The sequence below is a fragment of the Bombina bombina genome, chromosome 3, assembly GCF_027579735.1.
Source record: "Bombina bombina isolate aBomBom1 chromosome 3, aBomBom1.pri, whole genome shotgun sequence".
NCBI lineage: Eukaryota > Metazoa > Chordata > Amphibia > Anura > Bombinatoridae > Bombina > Bombina bombina.
Genome location: NC_069501.1, coordinates 971,179,097 through 971,203,531, shown reverse-complemented (window position 1 = coordinate 971,203,531; position 24,435 = coordinate 971,179,097). Strand labels below are relative to the sequence as shown.

General features: G+C 37.4%; 1 protein-coding gene across 4 annotated transcripts in view; it reads left to right on the top strand.

Annotated features, from left to right (window-relative positions):
* ADCY6 (adenylate cyclase 6) overlaps positions 1–24,435 on the top strand; it is a 591,281-nt gene that overhangs the window by 423,973 nt on the left and 142,873 nt on the right. For all 4 annotated transcript variants that reach the window (XM_053708058.1, XM_053708057.1, XM_053708056.1 and 1 more), the window contains exons 10-11: positions 895–1,023; positions 22,851–22,876. In XM_053708058.1, coding sequence (XP_053564033.1) covers positions 895–1,023; positions 22,851–22,876 — 155 coding nt within the window. The remainder of the gene's footprint in view (positions 1–894; positions 1,024–22,850; positions 22,877–24,435) is intronic.

Sequence of the window (24,435 nt, the reverse complement as noted above, 5' to 3'; positions counted from 1 at the left end):
TGCTTCACATTTATCATTAAGTTTATATCCAGCAAATTCTCCAAATTTAGACAGTAACGAGTGTAATGGTGGTAATGATAAACAGGATTTGGTTATTGTGAGAATCACATCATCTGCAAAAAGGGCTTATTTATGTTTTAACTATTATTGTAACCTCTTTGTGAAGTTCCTACTGCTACAATTCCATGCTATGGTGAACAAGAGCATGTCATTTGTGCAGTAAAATGTTCCTTTAGCAAATGCACTATATTGGAGGCAGTATCTGCATACTGTTTGCTTCAATACGTTCAGTTAACTTGCTTAATTTTTGTAACTTCTTCATTATGCAATTACAAAATACAATCCCCCAGGTGTGACTCTAGACCATAATGTTTGGGGTGCAATTGCAGAAAGCTGATGATAAAGCTAATATCAAGGATGTGGGGAGGGGGTACAAGGGGACTAACCTTCTGCTATCCATTGCTAAGTTTATTTTACTATTTAACTCCCTTTTTACCCCTTTAACTCTCTCTCTTTGTTCTCTACAGACCAGTGGTTTAAATTCCAGTCCACAGGGCACACTAACAGGCCAGATTTCCATGATATCTGAACTATTGCAAAGTTGAAAATAATTCACTAATCAGTATCCATGGAATATTAACCTGCTCTCACCCAAGGTCACCCAGAAAGTCTGGCCCATTAATGTACCCTGGGGACTGGAATTGAAAAACACTAGGGTAGAGCACTGGGTATGAAAAAAGGCAGTACCCTGCAAATTTGCTTCTCTGTAATATTTGTGTTTTGAATGGTGGTGCACAGTATTCCTCAGCTTTCGTGTAAAACTGCCACTAGGCACCATATTCTAATAATGTAAGCTTAATATGGCTGATAATGTGTTTGTTTCTATATCCCCAGAAAGAAGAAAAAGCAATGCTGGCAAAGCTCCAGAGAGCACGCGCTAACTCCAGTGAGGGTCTTACACGTGTATGGGTGCCTGAGAGATCCTTTCCTCGCAACAAAGGCTCCAAGGCTTTTAGACAAATGGTGAGTCTCTGGCAATGAGAAAGAGGCCAGCTGTACTGAATGCTAAAAAACCAGTATGATCTTCTCATTTACGCTACAGGGCTTAACAATTCATAGGCGTCGGGTAGCTTCAGCAAATAAAATTGTACTTCTTTCTTCTAATTTCTTGGCTTAATGTACGATATGTCAATATGTAATATCCTTTAATAATAAATGTGTAATTCAGCTCCTTAATATGACGGATAGCTTCAAATGAACCTATAAATGTGCTGAGTCCTGGTAAATAGGAGAGAGGGAACTAGTGCTTGTAATTAGAGAAACTGAAAGGAAAGCCACATTCAGCATGGATGGGCAGAAACAATATCCACATCCATACAATAGCTGAAAAACGTGTAAAAGTTTATATAAAGTCTGGATTTATACTACTGTAGCAGATCTAGTATTAATAACTAATGGGATGCAAACGAGGCCGACAATACTCCTATTACTCCTATTACTCCTACGAACCAATTTTATCTCTCCACGTTAATCTGATTGTGTGTTTTAGATCAAAAGGTATTTTGTTCCTGTTTTTTTTATTTTTGTAATAAAGCATTGGTTTTTATTTAATAGTGGACTTTTTGGACTTTTTTTCTAAAAGAAAATATTCTCTAATTTAGTTCTTAAAGACTAAATAGATGTTATATATGTACCTGCCTCCTGATTATATGTTGTTTGTGTTTTCCTTCTTTTTTTGTTGCTTAAGCTGTCCTTTTTTTTTTCCTGCCCTCATGGCTCATCTTCTGATGGAATGGGGGCACTGGCAGCATTAGGGCCATCTTTTTATGCTAAAGCCATGTGGAACACAGGTCACATGTTGCCTGCTTTTTATTATTGAAATGTTAGTGTGAAAATCATACATAGAACCAATCCAAAATGTTGTTACCTACATTTTGGCACTGTGTCAAGGTTTTATAGCTAAAATGTTTTGTGTTGGAAAACCCATGGATACTTTGACGTTGACATCTGCATGATCTGCATCTCACAACTTTATTGCAACACTGGAAACAGTGCTATTTTGGTGAATACTCCAATTGCATAACCACCTGCTAGACCGTAAGAGAATGCATAAAGCATTAGCACGCCAACCTTCCCCTGTGAATGTAAGAGACCCCAGAGCTTGTCTTTAACTCTTCCCCTTCCTAACGTTGGTCTGTATTTGGTGCAAAAACAAACAGGTTTTACCAGCAAATCTGGTTACATAGAGTATAAATTCCCCATACCAGCACTGTGTAGTATATATTGCAGAGGAGAACTCGGTTGTACCACAGTTGTACTATTGTATGCCTGTTATTGCAAAGAACATTGCATATCCGGAGCAGCATTGTGTTGTATTACCTGTAGAGAAGATTATAACACTATAGCAACATTTTACAATATTGTCTACAGAGAATGTTACTGATACTTAGCAGCATTGTGTAGGATTAGCTTTAGGGAAGATTACAGCTCCATAGCAACCTTATGAAGTATTAATTGTAAAGAAAAATAGCACTCTGTAACAGCATTGTGTAATATTGACTGTAAAGAAGGCTACTGCTTCTATGGCTGAAATTTTCCATAAAGGACTGTTGTTCTTCCTGATTATTACTTTGATAATGCTGGATAGAGTGATGGATGTGTTCCCTTTAAAAATATGTTTTAAAGCCAATATAGAGAATGCAGGATATAGAGAATGGTAGGATATTTAACCTCAATTAGACTGTTGTCACATCTAATAACAATGGATACAATTTTACTGCACAAACATTCTGCTGGGGTGACTTTCCATACCACAATTTACACTATCGCCTAGATTTAGAGTTCTGCGGTAGCCGTCAAAAGCAGCGTTAAGGGCTCCTAACGCTGCTTTTGGCCGCCCGCTGGTATTTAGAGTCAGCCAGGAAAGGGTCTAACGCTCACTTTCCAGCTGCGACTTTTACATACCGCAGATCCCCTTACGCCAATTTCGTATCCTATCTTTTCAATGGGATCTTCCTAACGCCGGTATTTAGAGTCTTGGCTGAAGTGAGCGGTAGAGCCTCTACCGACAAGACTCCAGCCACAGAGAAAAGTCAGTCGTTAAGAGCTTTATGGGCTAACGCCGGTTTATAAAGCTCTTAACTACTGTGCTCTAAAGTACACTAACAACCATAAACTACCTATGTACCCCTAAACCGAGGTCCCCCCACATTGCCGCCACTATAATAAATATTTTTAACCCCTAATCTGCCGACCGCACACCGCCGCCACCTACATTATCCCTATGAACCCCTAATCTGCTGTCCCTAACATCGCTGACACCTACATAATATTTATTAACCCCTAATCTGCCCCCCCAACGTTGCCGCTACCTTACCTACCCTTATTAACCCCTAATCTGCCGACCGGACCTCGCCGCTACTCTAATAAATGTATTAACCCCTAAAGCTAAGTCTAACCCTAACACCCTAACAAATAAATTAAATATTATTAACTAAAGTCTTCCTATTTAAAGCTAAATACTTACCTGTAGAATAAACCCTAATATAGCTACAATATAACGAATAATTATATTGTAGCTATTTTAGGATTTATATTTATTTTACAGGCAACTTTGTATTTATTTTAACTAGGTACAATAGCTATTAAATAGTTATTTACTATTTAATAGCTACCTAGTTAAAATAATTACAAAATTACCTGTAAAATAAATGCTAACCTAAGTTACAATTAAACCTAACACTACACTATCAATAAAAAAATTAAATCAATTAACTACAAGTACCTACAATTACCTACAATTAAATAAACTAAACTAAATTACAAAAAAAACCCACTAAATTATAAAAAATAAAAAAAGAATTTTAAGCTAATTACACCTACTCTAAGCCCCCTAATAAAATAACAAATCCCTCCAAAATAAAAAAAATTCCCTACCCTAATCTAAATTAAAAAGTTAACAGCTCTATTACCAGCCCTTAAAAGGGCTTTTTGTGGGGCATGCCCCAAAGAAATCAGCTCTTTTGCCTGTAAAAAAAACACAATACCACCCCCCAACATTACAACCCACCACCCACATACCCCTACTCTAACCCAAACCCCCCTTAAATAAACCTAACACTCCCCCCCTGAAGATCTCCCTACCTTGAGTCGTGTTCACCCAGCCGGGCACCGATGGACCAAAAGAGTCTTCATCCTATCCGGGCAGAAGAGGACATCCGGACCGGTAGACATCTTCATCCAAGCGGCATCTTCTATCTTCATCCATTCGGAGCGGAGCCATCTTCTCCCAGCTGACGCGGATCCATCCTTCTTCCACGACGCCTACTCGCCGAATGAAGGTTCCTTAAAATGACGTCATCCAAGATGGCGTCCCTCAAATTCCGATTGGCTGATAGGATTCTATCAGCCAATCGGAATTAAGGTAGGAAAAATTTGATTGGCTGATTGAATCAGCCAATCAGATTCAAGTTCAATCAGATTGGCTGATCCAATCAACCAATCAGATTGAGCTCGCATTCTATTGGCTGTTCCGATCAGTCAATAGAATGCAAGCTCAATCTGATTGGCTGATTGGATCAGCCAATCCGATTGAACTTGAATCTGATTGGCTGATTCAATCAGCCAATCAGATTTTTCTTACCTTAATTCCGATTGGCTGATAGAATCCTATCAGCCAATCGGAATTCGAGGGATGCCATCTTGGATGACATCATTTAAAGGAACCTTCATTCGACGAGTAGGCGTTGTGGAAGAAGGATGGATCCGCGTCGGCTGGAAGAAGATGGCTCCGCTCCGGATGGATGAAGATAGAAGATGCCGCTTGGATGAAGATGTCTACCGCTCCGGATGTCCTCTTCTGCCCGGATAGGATGAAGACTTCTGCCGCTCCGGATGTCCTCTTTTGGTCCATCGGTGCCCGGCTGGGTGAACACGACTCAAGGTAGGGAGATCTTCAGGGGGGTAGTGTTAGGTTTATTTAAGCGGGGTTTGGGTTAGAGTAGGGGTATGTGGGTGGTGGGTTGTAATGTTGGGGGGTGGTATTGTGGGTTTTTTTACAGGCAAAAGAGCTGATTTCTTTGGGGCATGCCCCGCAAAAAGCCCTTTTAAGGGCTGGTAATAGAGCTGTTAACTTTTTTAATTTAGATTAGGGTAGGGAATTTTTTTTATTTTGGGGGATTTGTTATTTTATTAGGGGGCTTAGAGTAGGTGTAATTAGCTTAAAATTCTTGTAATCTTTTTTTATTTTTTGTAATTTAGTGTTTGTTTTTTTGTAGTTTAGTTTATTTAATTGTAGGTAATTGTAGGTACTTGTAGTTAATTGATTTAATGTATTTATTGATAGTGTAGTGTTAGGTTTAATTGTAACTTAGGTTAGGATTTATTTTACAGGTAATTTTGTAATTATTTTAAATAGGTAGCTATTAAATAGTAAATAACTATTTAATAGCTATTGTACCTAGTTAAAATAAATACAAAGTTGCCTGTAAAATAAATATAAATCCTAAAATAGCTACAATATAATTATTCGTTATATTGTAGCTATATTAGGGTTTATTTTAGCGCTGCGGAATCTGTTGGCGCTCTACAAATAACCGATAATAATAATAATATTTTACAGGTAAGTATTTAGCTTTAAATAGGAAGACTTTAGTTAATAATATTTAATTTATTTCGTTAGATTAAAATTATATTTAACTTAGGGGGGGTGTTAGGGTTAGGGTTAGACTTAGCTTTAGGGGTTAATACATTTATTAGAGTAGCAGCAAGGTCCGGTCGGCAGATTAGGGGTTAATAAGTGTAGGTAAGGTAGCCGCGACGTTGGGGGGGGGGGCAGATTAGGGGTTAATAAATATTATGTAGGTGTCGGCAATGTTAGGGACAGCAGATTAGGGGTACATAGGTATAAAGTAGGTTGCGGCTGTGTACGGAGCGGCAGATTAGGGGTTAATAATATAATGCAGGTGTCAGCGATAGCGGGGGTGGCATATTAGGGGTTAATAAGTGTAAGGTTAGGGGTGTTTAGACTCGGGGTTCATGTTAGGGTGTTAGGTGCAGACTTAGAAAATGTTTCCCCATAGGAAACAATGGGGCTGCGTTAGGAGCTGAACGCTGCTTTTTTGCAGGTGTTAGGTTTTTTTTCAGCCCAAACTGTCCCATTGTTTCCTATGGGGGAATCGTGCACGAGCACGTTTTTCCAGCTAGCCGCTACCGTAAGCAACGCTGGTATGGAGGGTTGAAGTGGCGGTAAATATGCCTGTACGCTCCCTTTTTGAAGCCTAACGCAGCCCTTCAGAGAACTCTAAATACCAGCGTTGTTTAGAAGCAGCGCTAGAAAAAAAAGACACGTAGCTAACGCACCCCTTGGGCCGCAAAACTCTAAATCTAGGTGTATGTTTTTGTGTACTCCAGTAAACAGGAACAATTATAATGGGCTCAACATTATGAATGTAAATTACAGTAAAATAAAATGCAATTATAAACCATCTAAAGCTATTTACAAAGTCAAAACAGAAATACAAACTCATCTTGTAGGCCTGAGCCAAGAGTTATGAAGATATGAAATTAGTTTGTCTTTCTGTTTTACCTTTGTAAATAACTTTGGAGGATTTATTAGAATGTTTACTACACTTTACTGGTTAAATGCTTCATTAATTGTTTAGACTCACAGTCATCAAGTTTTTGCCTTTGTGTAGATTTGCAAAACTCCTATGGATTCCTGTTTTGTATGATTTGTGTTGCTTTTTTACCCAATTCAATTGTAGGAAACATTCTCTGAATATCTCTCAGTTCTATATCCACCCATTGGAAGCTATGGGTTATAAAATGAAAATATATTTACTTCCATAAGGCAGGGAGAGTCCACAACTTCATTCCTTACTGTTGGGAAATACAACACCTGGCCACCAGGAGGACGCAAAGACACCCCAGCCAAAGGCTCTAATATCCCTCCCACTTCCCCTATCCCCCAGTCATTCTTTGCCTTTCATCACTATTGGTTAAACACGTTTCTGAGTGTTCCTTCTTTCAAGATGGAAACAATACGGTCAATCCTGCCTCTAGTTCAGGAAGGTCAGTTTATGACCACGATAGACCTGAAGGATGCATACCTTCACGTCCCCATTCACAGGGAACATTTTCAGTTCCTGAGGTTTGCTTTTCTGGATCAGCACTTCCAGTTCATAGCCCTTCCGTTTGGCCTAGCTACTGCTCCACGGATATTTACAAAGGTTCTGGGGGCTCTTCTAGCCGAGATTGTGACTACAGACGCAAGCCTTTCTTGGGGAGCCGTTTGGGGTGCCAAGAAGGCACAAGGTCTGTGGACTCAGGAGTCCTCCCTTTCAGATCAATATTTTGGAACTCCGAGCAATCTTCAATGCCTTGAAGGCTTTGTCCCCTTCTGGGTTCATCCCAGTCAGATTCCAATCAGACAATATAACCTTGGGTTGCCTACATCAACCATCAGGGGGGAACGAGAAGTTCCTTGGCGATGATAGAAATATCTCAGCTACTAGAGTGGGCGGAGACTCACAGATGTACGCTGTCAGCGATCCACATTCCGGGTGTGGACAACTGGGAAGCGGACTTCCTCAGCAGGCAATCCTTTCACCCGGTGGAATGGTTTCTCCACCCCGAGATGTTTGCAGAGATATGCAGCGAGTGCGGGATGCCGGAGATATATCTCATGACATCCCGCCTCAATACCAAGCTACCCAGGTACGGGTCGAGGTCGAGGGATTCTCAGACGGAACTGATAGATGCCCATGGAGGTTCAGACTCATATATCTATTTCCTCCTTTACCGCTTCTCCCTCGTGTGGTGGCTCGCATCAAGCAGGAGCGAGCATTAGTGATACTGATTGCTCCGTCGTGGCCGCAGAGGAAGTGGTTTGCGGATCTGGCGGGGATGTCCTTCTCTCCTCAATGGAGGTTACCTTGTCGCAGAGATCTGCTGATACAGGGTCCCTTCGTTCATCAAAATCTAGATTCTCTGAGGCTGACTGCGTGGAGATGGAACGCTTAGTCTTAGCCAAAAGGGGGTTCTCTGAGAGTGTTATCGGCACTCTGGTTCAAGCTCGTAAGCCAGTTACTCGTCGTATCTACCATAAGGTGTGGAGGACTTACTTGTACTGGTGTGAAGAGTGTGGCTTTTCCTGGCATAAGGTTATGGTTGCCAGAATTTTATCTTTTCTCCAGGATGGACTGGAGAAGGGCCTATCTGCCAGTTCTCTGAAGCTCCACCTTGGAGCCTCAATCTTGTTCTTAGTGTTTTGGAGCAGGCTTTTGGAGCCTATGCATTCTGTTGACATTAAATTGTTATCTTGGAAATGTATTTTCCTGTTGTTGGCTATTGCCTCTGTGTGCAGAGTTTTTGAGATTTCTGCTTTGCAATGTGATCCCCCTTATTTGTTTTTTCATGCTGATAAGGAGGTTTTACACACTAAACTAGGGTTCCTCCCTAAGGTGGTGTTGGATCGTAACATTAATCAAGAAATTGTTGTTCATTCCTTGTGTCCTAATCCTTCTTCAGTGAAGGAATGTTTGCTTCAGAATCTAGATGTAGTTCGTGCCTTGAAGTTCTATCTTCAGGCTACTAAGGAATTCAGACAATCTTCCTCTTTGTTTGTCATCTATGTGGGGAAGCGTAAGGGGCAGAAGGCTACTACTACTTCTCTATCTTTCTGGTTTAGGAGTGCATCTGCTTAGCTTATGAGACAGCAGGATGACAGCCTCCTGAGAGGATAACGGCTCATTCTACTAGAGCAGTGACTTCCTCCTGGGCTTTTAAGAACGAAGCCTCAATGGATCAGATTTGTAAGGCGGCTACCTGGTCCACCTTACACACTTTTTTTTCCAAATTTTACAAGTTTGATGTGTTTGCTTCGGCCGCAGCAGCTTTCGGGAGAAAGGTTTTGCAGGCTGTGGTGCCCTCAGAATAGGATCCGCATATTTTTTCTGTTCCCTGCCGTTATTCATTTAGTGCCCTCTGGAACTTGGGTATAGTTTTCCCAACAGTAAGGAATTAAGTAGTGGACTCTACCTGCCTTATGGAAGGAAAACATAATTCTTACCAGATAAATTCCTTTCCTTCCTGGCAGGGAGAGTCCACGACCCCGCCCGTAATTTATTTTTTTGATGGGCGGCTCCCTTTTTATATTTTTTCTTCTGGCATCTTTTATACCCTGATGTTTCTCCTAATTTTTCCTTGTTCCCTTCGGCAGAATGACTGGGGGATAGGGGAAGTGGGAGGGATATTTAAGCCTTTGGCTGGTATGTCTTTGCCTCCTCCTGGTGGCCAGGTGGTGTATTTCCCAACAGTAAGGAATGAAGTCGTGCCAGGAAGGAAAGGAATTTATCTGGTAAGCCTAAATTATGTTTTTTTGCACAATTATGACCATCAGAAAATACTCTCAGGCTTTATGTCCTACATGGACATTTAAGAACTTAATTTTCTTTGATTACCTCAAATTTATTGAAAATTGTTGATATTTGTAAGAGATCAGTCTTGTTGTTGTGAATAGTACCTTCATACTGAAGGGTATGGAAATAATCTTAAATCTTTGAGCGTATGAAATTGGGAACTGTCTTAAAATAAAAACGTCTCATAAAGTTACCGAGCAAAATAAAAGGTAAAATTAAAAAAATCATAGTCATTGCTTCATTTGCATCCTCTATATAATGAAAGTGTTTAGTACTCTGGCAATATTAAGTTTTCATTTCAGAAGTTGGTCCACTGGCCAATACAAACAAAATTAATGATAGATAGTTTAGATAGATTTTTCTAAATTACTCAACAATTTGACTTCCCTTGTGGTATTAATGAAGGTGTCTTTGATTATTAAATATCCTAGAGCAAATATGTGTGCTCCTTGAATGAAATCAGAGATTGATGTGGTATATTTTATTTGGTGAACTAGTTCTTATAATGGTCAAGCAAAAACTAGTCAACAGCATTTAGTTTATCGGGATCTGGTTAGAAATTATGGGTAAGATGACTTAAATACTAATTTACAATGGAATGGTGTAGAGTGCAGCGTAATATAAAACACAACACAAACTACATTTTACTAACACTCTCTAACTTAATCAAAACTCCTATATGTAAAGCTTATTATCTAATTGACTTGTAAATCTTTTTTTTGCTTTCCCTTTTCACAACCCAAAATCAAATTCAGTTCTTGGATAAGAAATATCTACAAAATGTCAGCAATTTGAGATAAAGTGCCAAGTAAACAACACTCTTGATTTCAGCAGAATTAAAATCTTCCAATCTTCAGACTGCACCAGCTGTACACACATTTCAAAAGACTTTTATCTGGGGTTGGCAGATTTTAATTATATTAAAATAAAGCTTTTTATTTTATTTTTATTTTTTGCAGTCCACTTTCTTAACCTGCTGCCATTTTAGGTATTTCCCATCTGAGCACTGAATTTGATTTTGAGTGACTATCTGCCCAGTGTAGGAGACGTGACTAGTATAGAGGAAAACTGAAGTATATGAATGAGGTTGGACCCGGTTGATGACTTTATGTGATTATTATGTATATAATGGGAAAATCAATAAAACATGTTAAGGTATAATATAAATACAAAAGTATTATTGTAATTAATGCATTTGCTAATTTAAATCAGTACTGCAGTTTGAGTACATACAAGACAAACAAAGAATGATCCATGATGTTCATCCTTATGAATAACCAAGACAAAATAGATATGAAAACTAAGCTTGTTATTATATGTATATACATGCAACAGGCATTGCCTATGTGTGATGATCTTTTTCAGAGCTTATAAAAGAGCATTCTATGGGTGAGGTGCCAGCTGTTGTGTCACTGAGATTGTCCTATTAATGTTCAGTTTCCCAAGGACTTAGCATGAGAGAAAGGTCTCCCTGTGAGGTTAGGTGCAGACAACACAGGGACACGCAGCTTCTGTCTCACAATCACCTAATTAGATACTTTGTCAGAAGGCCCCCTGTGGGACCTGACTAATGAGACATGCCAAGGGCAAACAACTCTCAGCTCACATCTCTGTTGCTGCCAAATCTTTATTGTGCTTTCTCTGTTGGCTGCTTATCAAAACCTTTATGTGCTTAAAAATGGGCAGGCCACTGATATACAGCAGGAAAGCGCTATGTTAGAAAGGTGTTCTGGGTAATATTAGCTTAAATATACTGCTGTGATGTACCAGCCCAAACCGCAAAGTCCTGGGAAGTCTATCCATTATAAATTAGCTTTAATTAGTTAGAAAATTCCACTAAAAGTGCAAACATTGTCCATATTAAAATGGATCATGTTGCTTGCTTTCTGCTTTAGTCCTCTTATAGATAGTACAATGTATCATGAGCATGATGTAAATTTATTACTTGAGACATAAATCCTAAAACAAACTGAATTATTTTGAATGAGCTTTAACGTGTAGTATATTAAATTAGCTCTGTTTCCCCAAAGACATAGCTTTAACATACTATATATTCAATTATCAATTTTTAAAGATACAAATACAGTTATATTTATAGCACCACCATATAAAAGTTTCTAGGTATGCCCAGTTCTACCTTCTTCTTGCCAAACTCTGCCCCGGATGTGTGTGCCATGGTTTGACTGCCCCTGATTAAGTCACCAGCCTCTCTATCCCAGAGAGCCTTTGGGAAATTTTAGGAAGTATGTCTTATGTATATCCTAGGCATTGATTAAATCTTCCTTCCACATTTACTGTAAGTCTTTTTTTTAATGCATAGCTATAATCTTCCTGAAATAAACCACTTTTTCTTTCATAAAGATGGTGAGAGTCCAAGTGCCATTACTTCTGGAAATTCCACTCCTGGCCACTAGGGGGAGTCTAAGATTCCTAAAATGCCAAGATTCCTTAAAAACCCTTCTACCTCACTAATAAACCAGTCTTATTTTGCCTCCGCAGGAGATCCTCTGCTGTCGCATGTACAGTACTGGATTGGCTATCTACTGGAAGAAGTATTTGTCTGCAGATGCTAAATCCTGTAGTGTGGGTGCTTTTTAGTTAAGTATGAAGTTTAATAATATGGGCACTTACATAGCTTATTGGCTACTAGTAGTACACTCAGTGTTGCACATCATAGCCAGGGGACTATTGTGACAGACATTTTTTATTATATATATTATATATTGGAATTGGGCTGCAGAACCATAATATTTTATATTATCCCTATGTTTTATCTTTTTTGTAGCGTGCATCGGTTATTTGAGCTTGTTAGTGTCGGTTAGCAAATGGCTTCTTGCTGTATTATTTTTTTAGTATTATTATTTTTATTGAGAGACCGTTTACAATATTTTCCCCCCATAAACATCCATGTTGCGCAGATGTGATTTGCAAATCAATTGAATAAAAAAGTTTCAAGAGTAAAAGGGATGTACAGATTATGTGCATTGTGTACAATAACAACATTTCTTTCATATGTTGAACCATAACTATATGCAAACTGAAACTAGTAGTACATTATCCAAAGATACAATATGAAAAAGATGGAGACGGACCCTGCGCTAGAAAAATGCTTTTGAGACTTATAAGGAGAAAATAAAACTTTGTCTCATTTTGTAATGAAAAACAAACAACGTAATAACCAAATAGAACATAAGCTATCAGAATTGGGGAATAAAAACTTTGCCTTATAACCACAAAAAACATGGAATAAGACAGCAAAAGGAAACATTTAGACAACAAAAACTCTGAATACAAAAAGAAAGATAACCTGAAATTACCCTAAATATGAATGTTTTCCATCACTTCCCCATAAACATCTATGATGCACATACAGTAGGTGTAATACTCCTGACCAATATAAAATTGGTTTTGTTGCTCTTGTGTTTTAAGTCTCAGCAAAATGGTTATATTTACTAAGATCATAAACTGTGAGCTAATTAGTAACAAATACAGTAATGAATGACACTGGAAAAGAAACAACGTGTGTTTATTATAACACAGGTTTCCTATGAGCAGTGTTAGAATAGCTGTCTCAAGTTTCTGCTTAATGACTTGGTTAGAGGTATAATGTTCAGCAGGAATAATCACTTCAACAAGTTGTAACAGGTGTTTCAATAGTATCGCAAACAAACTTCACACACTCTCACTGGAATAAAATATTTACAAGTCCCACACATTCATTCACATCCTTTTGGAAGCATATATGAATAACTGGTTGTTCAGTCACAGGTTAGTACGAATAGTGCTTACGAGTTCTTAGAGGATTTATCGGCATATAATCTTACCACTTCAGTCTCTAAGTAAGCGATCACAGTACCTTTGTCTTGGGAGGAATATACCTGATGAGAAAAGATCCGGAGGTTTGTTTGTCCCACAGCGTGTGGAGAAGTGAGAAGCCGGTGAGAGTGTGACTTACTTCCGGTTGCGGTAAGGATGATCCGATACACAGCTGATGCTGGAATCTCACACAGAGCTAAATATTGCGGCTGCAAAAAATACTGAATAGCTGAATGTGATAAAGGTTTGATTTGAATAAACCTCTAGGAGTATAACCTAGTAAAGGTTATAACAAGCTGAATAATTCAAAGGTTAAATAAACAGAGACCTGGTCTTTAGAACTATGAATATAAAGCTAAACTCTTAACAGAGCAGGCTTAAACAAAGTACATCAATTAACAGGCAGTTTGAATATGGCAATGTGAGGTTTAAATAGGGTTTGGCTGTTGGTGGGAGGGATCAGTCCTTAAAGGTATATTACATCTCCCCCCCGTTAAGGAATCACCCCCGGTGATTCAGGGTGAGGTTTAGATGGGTAACGGAGATGAAAACGCCTAAGGAGTCTTGGAGCGTTAATCTCCGAGTGATGTTGCCAAGAATTCTCTTCTGGTCCATAACCCTTCCATTGGATCAGATATTCCAATCTCCTTCTCCTAATGCGAGAATCTAGGATTCTTTCTACCTCAAACTCTTCTTGATTGTTTAGGAGTATGGGAGGAGGAACTGTCAAATCTAATCTGTTTCGGTCTGAAGTATACGGTTTTAATAATGAGACATGAAATGTATTATGTATTTTGTAATGTTGTGGTAGCTTTAATCTCACTGCATTAAGATTGATGATTTTGTCAATTGAAAAAGGTCCTATATACTGATTAGCTAATTTTTTACTTGGTATCTGTAACCTTAGATATTTAGTAGAAAGAAGTACCTGATCACCTAACTTATAGTCTGGTGAGGGTCTGTGTCTTTGGTCATAATAATGTTTTTGTCTGTCTTTAGCTTGAACGAGGTGTGCCTTTATTTGTTCTAATCGATCTTGTAAGGTATTGAGATAAGTTGTAGCACCTGGAGAATTGGCTGGAGTATTTGAAAGAGTGATTGATGTGGGGTGATAACCATATGTGGCAAAAAATGGGGACATCTTTGTTGAAGAGGAAATAGAGTTATTGTATGAAAATTCTGCCAAAGGGAGGTATGTTACCCAATCATCTTGTAAATGCGTAATATAACACCTGAGGTACTGTTCTAATGTTTGATTTAATCGTTCGGTTAACCCATTGGTTTGTGGGTGGAATGCTGTGGAGTATCGTGTGTCAATCTTGAGTGACTTACAGAGTGATCTCCAGAAAGCGGAGGTGAATTGAGTACCCCTGTCAGTTATAATGGTGGATGGTAAACCATGTAGGCGAACAATAGCTCTAATGAATGCTTTTGCTGTTATAAAGGCACTAGGAAGAGCCTTTAAAGGTGTGGAAGTGAGCTAATTTGGGTTAATTGATCCACTACAACAAATATTGTATTATAATGTTGTGAATCTGGTAAATCAACAATGAAGTCCATGGATATGGTACTCCATGGTCTATCAGGAATCGGCAGTGACGTCAGGTAACCTATAGGTTTTCTATGTTCAGCCTTGTTTCTGGCACAGACATCACAGCCTATGACGTAGTCAGAAATAGTCTTTTCCATATGAGGCCACCAAAAGTTCCTTTTAGTTAACTCAATGGTCTTTTGGATTCCTGTATGTCCAGATAATACATTGTCATGGGTATTGTTCAATATGAGTTGTCGTTGAGACTCAGGAATGAATAATCTTCCATTATGGTAAAATAATCCTGTAGTTGAATCCTTAACGCACTCTGGTGGTATTGAAGTCTCATCTTTCAGAGCTGATAATATTTCAGTCTCTAAACCAGTGAGTGCTCCCAAAAATTTTTCTTCTGGTATAATTGGTGTTGAGATGTGTTGTGGCAAACTGGAATCAAAACTGTCTTGATAAAGCGTCAGCTTTCGCATTTGCACTTCCTGGTCGGTATGTTATTAAAAAATTGAACCGATCCATAAAAAGTGCCCATCTTACTTGACGGGAAGAAAGTGTCTTGTTAGTCCTTAAGTATTCTAGGTTCTTATGATCGGTATAAATCAGAAAGGGTTCTTTAGTTCCTTCTAAAAGGTGTCGCCAATATTCTAGTGAACGTTTTATAGCTAGTAAACTCTTTGTCACCAATAGAATAATTACTTTCTGCTGGTAAGAAAGTCTTTGAATAGAAAGCAATGGGATGAATCAGTTTGGTGTCCCTGTTCTGCTGTGACAACACTGCTCCAATTCCCAGAATTGGAAGCATCCACTTCCAATATGAATGCTTGATTGTAGTCTGGTAAAGTTAAAACTGGTGCTGAGGTGAAAAGCTCTTTTAGCTTAGTAAAAGCTTCTTGGGACTCTTTTGTCCAACAGAATTTATGATTGCTACTAGTTAGTTGAGATAGTGGTTTTACAACTGAGGAAAACCCTTTGATAAATTTCCTGTAAAAATTTGCAAACCCCAGAAACCTCTGGAGTGAGCGTGTGGTAGTGGGTTTTGGCCATTCTATAATAGCCTGAATCTTTTGTTGATCCATCTCAATCTTGTTGGGTTTTAGAATATAACCCAGGAATTTTATTTCTGATGTATGAAAGATACATTTTTCTAACTTAGCGTATAACTTATTTTGTCTAAGTCTAGTTAAAACCCAACGAACGTGTTTCTCATGTTCAGCCATATTTTTTGAATATATTAAGATATCATCCAAATAGATTATGACGCAAACATCTGTGAGATCGTGGAATATCTCATTTATGAAATGCTGGAAGGTTGCCGGAGCATTGCATAATCCGAAGGGCATAACGTTATATTGGAACAATCCGTATCTGGTGCGGAAAGCAGTCTTCCACTCATCACCCTTCTTGATACGGATTAGATTATAAGCTCCTTTTAAATCCAGTTTTGAAAATACAGTGGCCCCAGTAAGTCTTTCTAGTAACTCAGGGATTAAAGGGAGTGGATATCTGTTCTTTACTGTGATCTTATTTAGAGCTCTGTAGTCGATAATTGGACGTAAAGTTCCATCTTTGTTTTTTACAAAGAATATCCCAGCCGCTGCTGGAGAGGTTGAATGAGTAATGAAACCCTTTCTCAGATTATCATCCAAGTAGGTACGTAAATGTTGGAGCTCATTTTGGTTCATTGGATAAATTTTGCCATGAGGTATTTGTGATCCTGGAATAATGTCAATGGGGCAGTCAAATGCTCTATGTGGAGGCAAATTTTCAGCTTCTTTCAAATCGAATACGTCTGCCAGATCCTGATATACACATGGAATACCTGCTCCATAGTAGCTATAGAACAGTGAGGATAACAAGTCTTAGTACAATAGGTTGAGTTTAGGTTTACTGTGTTTTGTGTCCAATCTATTTCAGGATTATGAATAACTAACCATGTATAACCTAAGATGACTGAGTGCTGTGCTATAGGTATAATATCAAAAGTTACATATTCAGTGTGTGCCTTGGATGTGGTTATTAAAAGTGGTATGGTGTGATGAGTGATTGGTCCATTCTGAATGAATGTACCATCAATTAACTTCACAAAAACTGGGTTTGTCTTGCACACAGTGGGTATTTTATTCTTTTTTACATAATCAGTGTCAATATAATTTCCAGTCGCCCCAGAATCTATTAGTCCTTCAGTCTGTAGGTTGTCTTGATCCCACTGTAAGGAAAGGGGAATAGTTAGATGTTGTGTCTTAGAGGTGTTATATATTTGTTTATAGATTCTGTCTTACCCTTTCTTTGTTTTGATAGTAATGGACATTCACTAACAGAGTGCTCCTTATGTGCACAATATAAACAGAGATTTGACAATCTTCGTCTTATCTTTTCTTCTGAGGTAAGTGGACCCCTAATAGTTCCTATTTCCATAGGTATAGGGTTAGATAAAGTCTTTTCTTGTGATGTAAGTGAGGGATAAGTGCGTCTAGAAAGTGTCTCATAAACTGATTTTTCTACCTTGCGCTCTCTTAGACGTCTGTCCAGAGTAATGCAGACTTTTATGAGAGCTGATAATGTCTCAGGCATTTCTATTCGTGAGAGCTCATCTTTTAAGCTCTCAGATAATCCCAGCCTGAACTGATTTCTGAGGCTGACCTCATTCCATTTGGAGTCTGAAGCCCACATCTGAAAGTCAGTGATAAACTCTTCTACGGTTCTTTTGCCCTGTTTAAGAGCTCGCAGGTTTGGTCTCTGCGTTAATCTGTGTGTTAGTGTCCTCATATAGGATAGACATAGCAGAGAAAAAATCCTGCAATGAATCCATTACAGGATCGTTTGTTTCATACAGCCTATTGGCCCATGTTCTAGGTTCCCCTAGTAAGTAAGATATAGTAGTGCAAACTTTTATTCTCTCACTATGGTAAGTCCTAGGTCTCAAAGTAAATAACAAATTGCATGCATTTTTGAAATCTCTGAAAACTGATCGTTTACCAGAAAAAGGAGTAGGAGGCTGAATTTGAGGTTCAGGAGTAGCCTGCTCCTTAGGGGTTAAACATTCCTTTAGTAAGGCTTTTAAAGCTGTATTCTCTGTTTGCACCTCTGTTAAGCCACGTGCAAGGTAATCCAACTTTTGATGTATGTTAGAGAATTCATTCTGAATCTCTTGTGGTTCCATGGCTTAAAGAGTAAACAAACAGATATTTTGGCCTGTTAATACTGTAATACTCCTGACCAATATAAAATTGGTTTTGTTGCTCTTGTGTTTTAAGTCTCAGCAAAATGGTTATATTTACTAAGATCATAAACTGTGAGCTAATTAGTAACAAATACAGTAATGAATGACACTGGAAAAGAAACAACGTGTGTTTATTATAACACAGGTTTCCTATGAGCAGTGTTAGAATAGCTGTCTCAAGTTTCTGCTTAATGACTTGGTTAGAGGTATAATGTTCAGCAGGAATAATCACTTCAACAAGTTGTAACAGGTGTTTCAATAGTATCGCAAACAAACTTCACACACTCTCACTGGAATAAAATATTTACAAGTCCCACACATTCATTTCACATCCTTTTGGAAGCATATATGAATAACTGGTTGTTCAGTCCACAGGTTAGTACGAATAGTGCTTACGAGTTCTTAGAGGATTTATCGGCATATAATCTTACCACTTCAGTCTCTAAGTAAGCGATCACAGTACCTTTGTCTTGGGAGGAATATACCTGATGTGAGAAAAGATCCGGAGGTTTGTTTGTCCGACAGCGTGTGGAGAAGTGAGAAGCCGGTGAGAGTGTGACTTACTTCCGGTTGCGGTAAGGATGATCCGATACACAGCTGATGCTGGAATCTCACACAGAGCTAAATATTGCGGCTGCAAAAAATACTGAATAGCTGAATGTGATAAAGGTTTGATTTGAATAAACCTCTAGGAGTATAACCTAGTAAAGGTTATAACAAGCTGAATAATTCAAAGGTTAAATAAACAGAGACCTGGTCTTTAGAACTATGAATATAAAGCTAAACTCTTAACAGAGCAGGCTTAAACAAAGTACATCAATTAACAGGCAGTTTGAATATGGCAATGTGAGGTTTAAATAGGGTTTGGCTGTTGGTGGGAGGGATCAGTCCTTAAAGGTATATTACAGTAGGTAATTTGTAGATCACTTGGATGAAAAAAAAAACAGTTTCAAGAGTAAAAGCGATGTACAGATCTTTTACATTGTGTACAATAAGAGGAGGTATTTCATATGTGAAGCCATAACTATAGTCATGTGCAAATTGAAATTTGTAGAACATTTGCCATTTTGTTGTCAAGGATGCAGTATGGAGGCAGACTAGCTTTGAGACTTATGAGGAGAATATACAAAACATTGTGTCTCATTTTTATAGCAAAAACAAACTTAACATGACAACAATATAGAACAAAACTTATCAGAATTGAAGAATAAGAACCTTGCCTTATAATCACAAAGTATTGCATTAAAAAATTCATACTACTAAAAAAATAAATCGGCATAAGGAAAGATAACTTTAAATATCCCAGAACTGCTATGTTGTTTCTGAAAACTAAGACGGAGCAAAACAAGTCAATGGCCATCTTGGAGCAACTCTCACTGGAAGTCCTTGCTTAATTTTTTGTTTATAGTGTACTGTCATAAGTTTTAGAGCGCATTGGCTTGTTTTTTCACACCTTGCATGTTTTGAGCATGCCAGTTTATTTGCACACATGTGTATGTTCTGCAGGCCCTATGAGTGCGCTACTTTGACATGTGTGTGTCGGTTTTTAGGCACACTTTAGTTGTGTGTGCATATGCTATTTTATTAGCACCCCTTCACTGTCTGCATTGTTGACAGTTTCTGCTTTATATGCTCATCATTCTACACAAGCCTGTTCTTCAGATTTTGCTCCATGATTTAAAGATTTTGTACGCTTTACTATATCTGAAATAATGGCGGCTATGCCTCCTCTAGGTAATCGTAAGAGTTGGTTTCTGTTAATCCTTTATTTAACGTATCTGATTTAAATACACCTAAATCTGTTAAGATGCATGTTTCAGACCCTGGTTCATCTGATTTGTCCTCAGAGGATGAGTTATTTTCAGGTGATCAGGTTGGTCTCTGATCAAGATACTTTTTCTGTTTAGAGCTGAACAAGGATCCTAAGGTTCTTGAGGAAGGGTCTATTAAGCAATTAGGTTTAGTTTTTTTAACCTACTGCTTAGTAACCAGTGTTTTTTTCTGGTTCCTGGTGCTATCTCTGAAATATTCTCTATAGAGTAATCCAAACCTGGTATCTCGTTTATTCCAGTCTTAATATTTTTAAAAGTGTTTCCTTTATCTGCTTCTGATATAGAGGTTTGGGAAACTATCCCCAGGGTAAATAAGGATATTTCTACTTTGGCTATCATTCTACTATTCCTCTTGAGGATAGTACTTCTTTTACTTTACTCTGGATAGGATGTTTGAGTCTTTTCATTGGACGTTTTTTAAGCAAAAAAGTTTCCTGTTTAGGCCAGCAATTAATATTGCTTGTGTGGCTACAGCCTCTTCTCTTTGGTGTGATAGCTTATCTGAGCAGTATTAAGATGAATCTGATGGTGAACAGTTTTAGATTCTATTAAGACTCTTCAAGTCAGCTAATACTTTCACCTGTTACGCTATTATTAACATTATTATGTTTCATGGAAAAAATATGGCATTAGCAGTCCTGATCAGGAGGTAGCGGCAGTTCATTGTGGCCCAGGGTAAGAAAACTTGCCTAGCAATCAGGAGGTTGGGGGTTTAGATCCTGCTAAGGTTGCTGATGTCTTATTATACATGGCAATATATAATACATAAGCTTTTGTCCCTTCCTTTTCAGGTAAAAATGTTGTTTGGGCCTGGTTGGGATGCTATTATTTCTTCTGTGACAGGACAGGTATTCTTAAAATAAGATCAACGCTTATGTCTGTTTTTTTCCTTTTGTTAATCTAGGAACCATAAGTCCCCCTCTTATTTTTTCAGAAACAGGGGCTTTTTAGATTTTCCTGGAAGCATTATTGTTATTGAAGCCAATCTAAACAGTCTAAGAAACCAGTCTCCTAGAACTTCTGTTGGGGGCATATTTTTGCCCTTTTTTTCTCAAAGGGGTTTGGTTTTAATCTGTTCTAGATCCATGAGTTATTTTTTGTGTTCTCAAGTATCATGTAAAGGCAAGAGCAAGTCTTCTTTCAGTTAGTCTCAGATCTGGAATCTATGGGAATAATAGTCCCAGTTTCAATGCTGGACCAAGGCCAGGGGTTTTATTTCAACCTTTTTATTGTTCCTAAGAAATAGTGGACTTTAAGGCCAGTTCTAGATTTTAAAACTTTAAGCAATAGATTTGATGGAAGCTTCTCTTAATATCCCCATCCACAGGGATCATTATAAGTTTCTAAGATTTGTATTCCTGGACAAACATTTTCAATTTGTTGTTCTTCTGTTTTGGCTGGCTGTTGCTTCCAGATTTTTTTTTTTGTCTGTAATAAGAGCCCAGGGTATTATGTTTTTTTCTTTTCCCAGACTCCATTTAACAGTATCTCATACCAACAGACTCTTGTTTCTTCAAGACCATGGTTAGAGAATCTTTTTTCCAAAGAGTTCTCATACCAGGATTAGCATAACTTCTTTTCAGCTTCTTCTAATTTCCAGTTCTTTTTTCTCTATGCAGTTTTTTGCATGGGGGTATTAGGTCTGATGATAGCAGTATCACATGCTATTCCATTTGCTTGGTTTCACATGAGGCCTTTTTAGCTTCTTCAGTGAAGCAAGGATCATACTCTGTTTTCTCAAAAAAAATCTGAATATCAAAGCAAGACCATTCCATTTTTTTAATGTATTTATTATAGTACATCAGTGCTTTGTTCTAGGGGCATTCTTGTTTGTCCTAATTGTACAGTGATCTTAAAAAATGCAAGTCTTTCACGTTGGGATGCAGTTTTGGGGTCTCTGAGAGTGCAAGGAGTTTGGTCTCCTCTGGAGGTGAGGGTACCTATAAATGTTCTGAAACTCCATGTAATCTTCAGGGCTCTTTAGAGCTACCCTCTGTTGCAGAGAGAGACTTACCTGCATTTTCTAGTAGACAATGTCACAGTGGTAGATTTTAATTATATATTTTTCTGGCAGCAGTTTAATTGTACACCTCTTTTCCTGATCCTTTGTTTAATTGCTTTTGTCCTTTCTTACCTCTCCTTCTCCTTGATTGGCTATACATCAGACTGGCTTACCAGTGAGGTGGGGTTTTTTAAAGGGCTCTTGGAATTTTGGGAATATTTGCCACCTCCTAGTAGCCAGGAGTGGAATCCCCAAGAGTAATGGCTCGTGGACTCTGATCACCATAAAATAAATTAATTTATCAGGCAAGCATAAAATATATTTTTGTTGTTCTCATATATAATAAGCTAAAGAATCGCTTACAATAAATTACTTAGGGATTAGGGTTAAAGCATTAAAGCTAGCAGAACCAATGCCATAAAACCTGATAATATGGGGCAGGACAACCAACTAAAAAGTATAAAAAGTATCAGGCGCTTCACAATCATATTCTTTTGTGTTGCAATTTTTTTTTTTGTTAAAATGTTTTCATCTTCAATAGGATCAGCAGTTCTATGGGGGTGCACCACTTTTGATCTGCAAAGGGCTCCATATGTTGTGTGCTTTGTCTATCAACTTTTCCACCACTTTTGTTAGCCCCCAAATATTAAGTTCTAGAATTGCCACTGAATAGGATAGTTTCTTTTTGAAAGTAGTACAGTAATTGATTTATTACTCCATAGAGGGCGGTAGGGTAAGATGGACCGTTATGGTTGTGATTAAAGATATATTGAGGTCTTTGAGGCAAATCAAAATTGGTGCAATTTTCAGAGCAAAACAATATGCTATATGTTTACCAAATTAATCATATTTACATCAGTATGATTAAATCAGTAGGATGGTACTTCAGTAGTTGTTGTCCTTTGCGGTGTGCAATAATATATAAATGGGTTCTCTATTTACAAAATGGGATTATGGCTACAATGAATTAACAGAGCAAACATTAAATATTAAAACGTTATATATTTTTTTCTTTTAGGGAATTGATGAATCAAGCAAAGATAAGTAAGTACAGTATCAGGAATGACAAAATATTGTCTGTTTTTTATATCTCTTTTCTGCATACGTTTATTTCATTTTATTTTTTATTTTTTTCTTGTTCGCTTTTTTGTCTTGTTTGTAGCTATGTTAAAAAGGACATTAAACATCTGTTACTTTTGTGAAAAAAATGTACTTTGTACCATACTCCCTAGTGAGGGTAAAAAGCAAATTATGTATCCTGCAAATGCTGCAAATTAAATAGCTGGTTTAGGGAATTTTCAGAATTCTGAAAACCTAGGATACTTATTTTTCTTTTTGACCTGTCTAGGGAGCATGGGACAAAGCATAATTTTTGCCTGCAATGAAATAAATAGCCTCCACCATTTTTTTCAAAAGGCAACAAAATGTAGGAAGATTTAAAATAGAGATGTTCTTCCTGTAGCTTCTACATAAATGTCAGTTGGGCAAACACACAATAGGAAATATTTGAAAAAAAAGTAATTATTATAGGTACTGTAAAAAAAAAGTAATTAAGTAATTAAAAGTAAAAGTAAGTATTAAAAATTATTATAGATACTGTAAAAAAAATAATCTATGGATTATTTAGACATTTTTACAGTATCTATAATAATTTTTAATAATTTTTTAATATTTCTATATTTCTAGAACGCACTTTAAGATTACTAACTCTTCATGTGCACTAACCCCAACACCACGTTAGATCTAAAGTGCGAAACCTGAAGTGCATTACACATTTTACATTCCTGTTTTCCACATAGAATTATTTTTAATTTGTAGTATTAAATATATATTTCTATATATATATGATAATGTAAATTAGATATCTATACCTATATATACACATATATATATATATATATATATATATATATATTTACAATAAAAATATTTTCCTGTATGTTAAGAACATTGGAATGTTAAACATGTACAGTAAATATAAAGTAAAATATATAAATGCATATATATATACATAAATATGCATACTTACACATATTTGGACATGTATATGAATGCATATATACAATATAGCTATTTGCACCTTGTCATATACCATAAACCTTTTAACCCCTTATAACTGTTTAATAATAATATTTATGCAACTATTTTTATCAGATAGTGTTAATATGAGTGTAGCTGTAATTTTTAATGTATGTTGTGCTTAGTGCAACTTTTTTTAACGAACTACCCTTTACACAATATTTTCTTTCGACTTGTAATACGAGTGCAAAAAGCAGATATTGCTCGCCCGTAACAGTTAGTGTGCCACTTGTAATCTCGCCCAAAGTGTGTCTAAAAAAATGTCATCTTTAGCCTTTGTTTTACCATTAAGACCAGTACCTCTAAAGCTACAACAGATGCTGATCGGAGAGTGTGTACTGATTATTAAAGGGACAGTATACCCTAATGGTCAATTTTACCAGATGGAGTTTATGAAATTGTTTACAAATAGCTCATTTACCTTTATATCGGCATCTGAAATAGCTGATTTAGCCTGTGGTGTCCCTACTTATACTGAAAGTTGCTATACTTAAGTAAAGGCTATAGAAAAGCTGTGTAAAGAT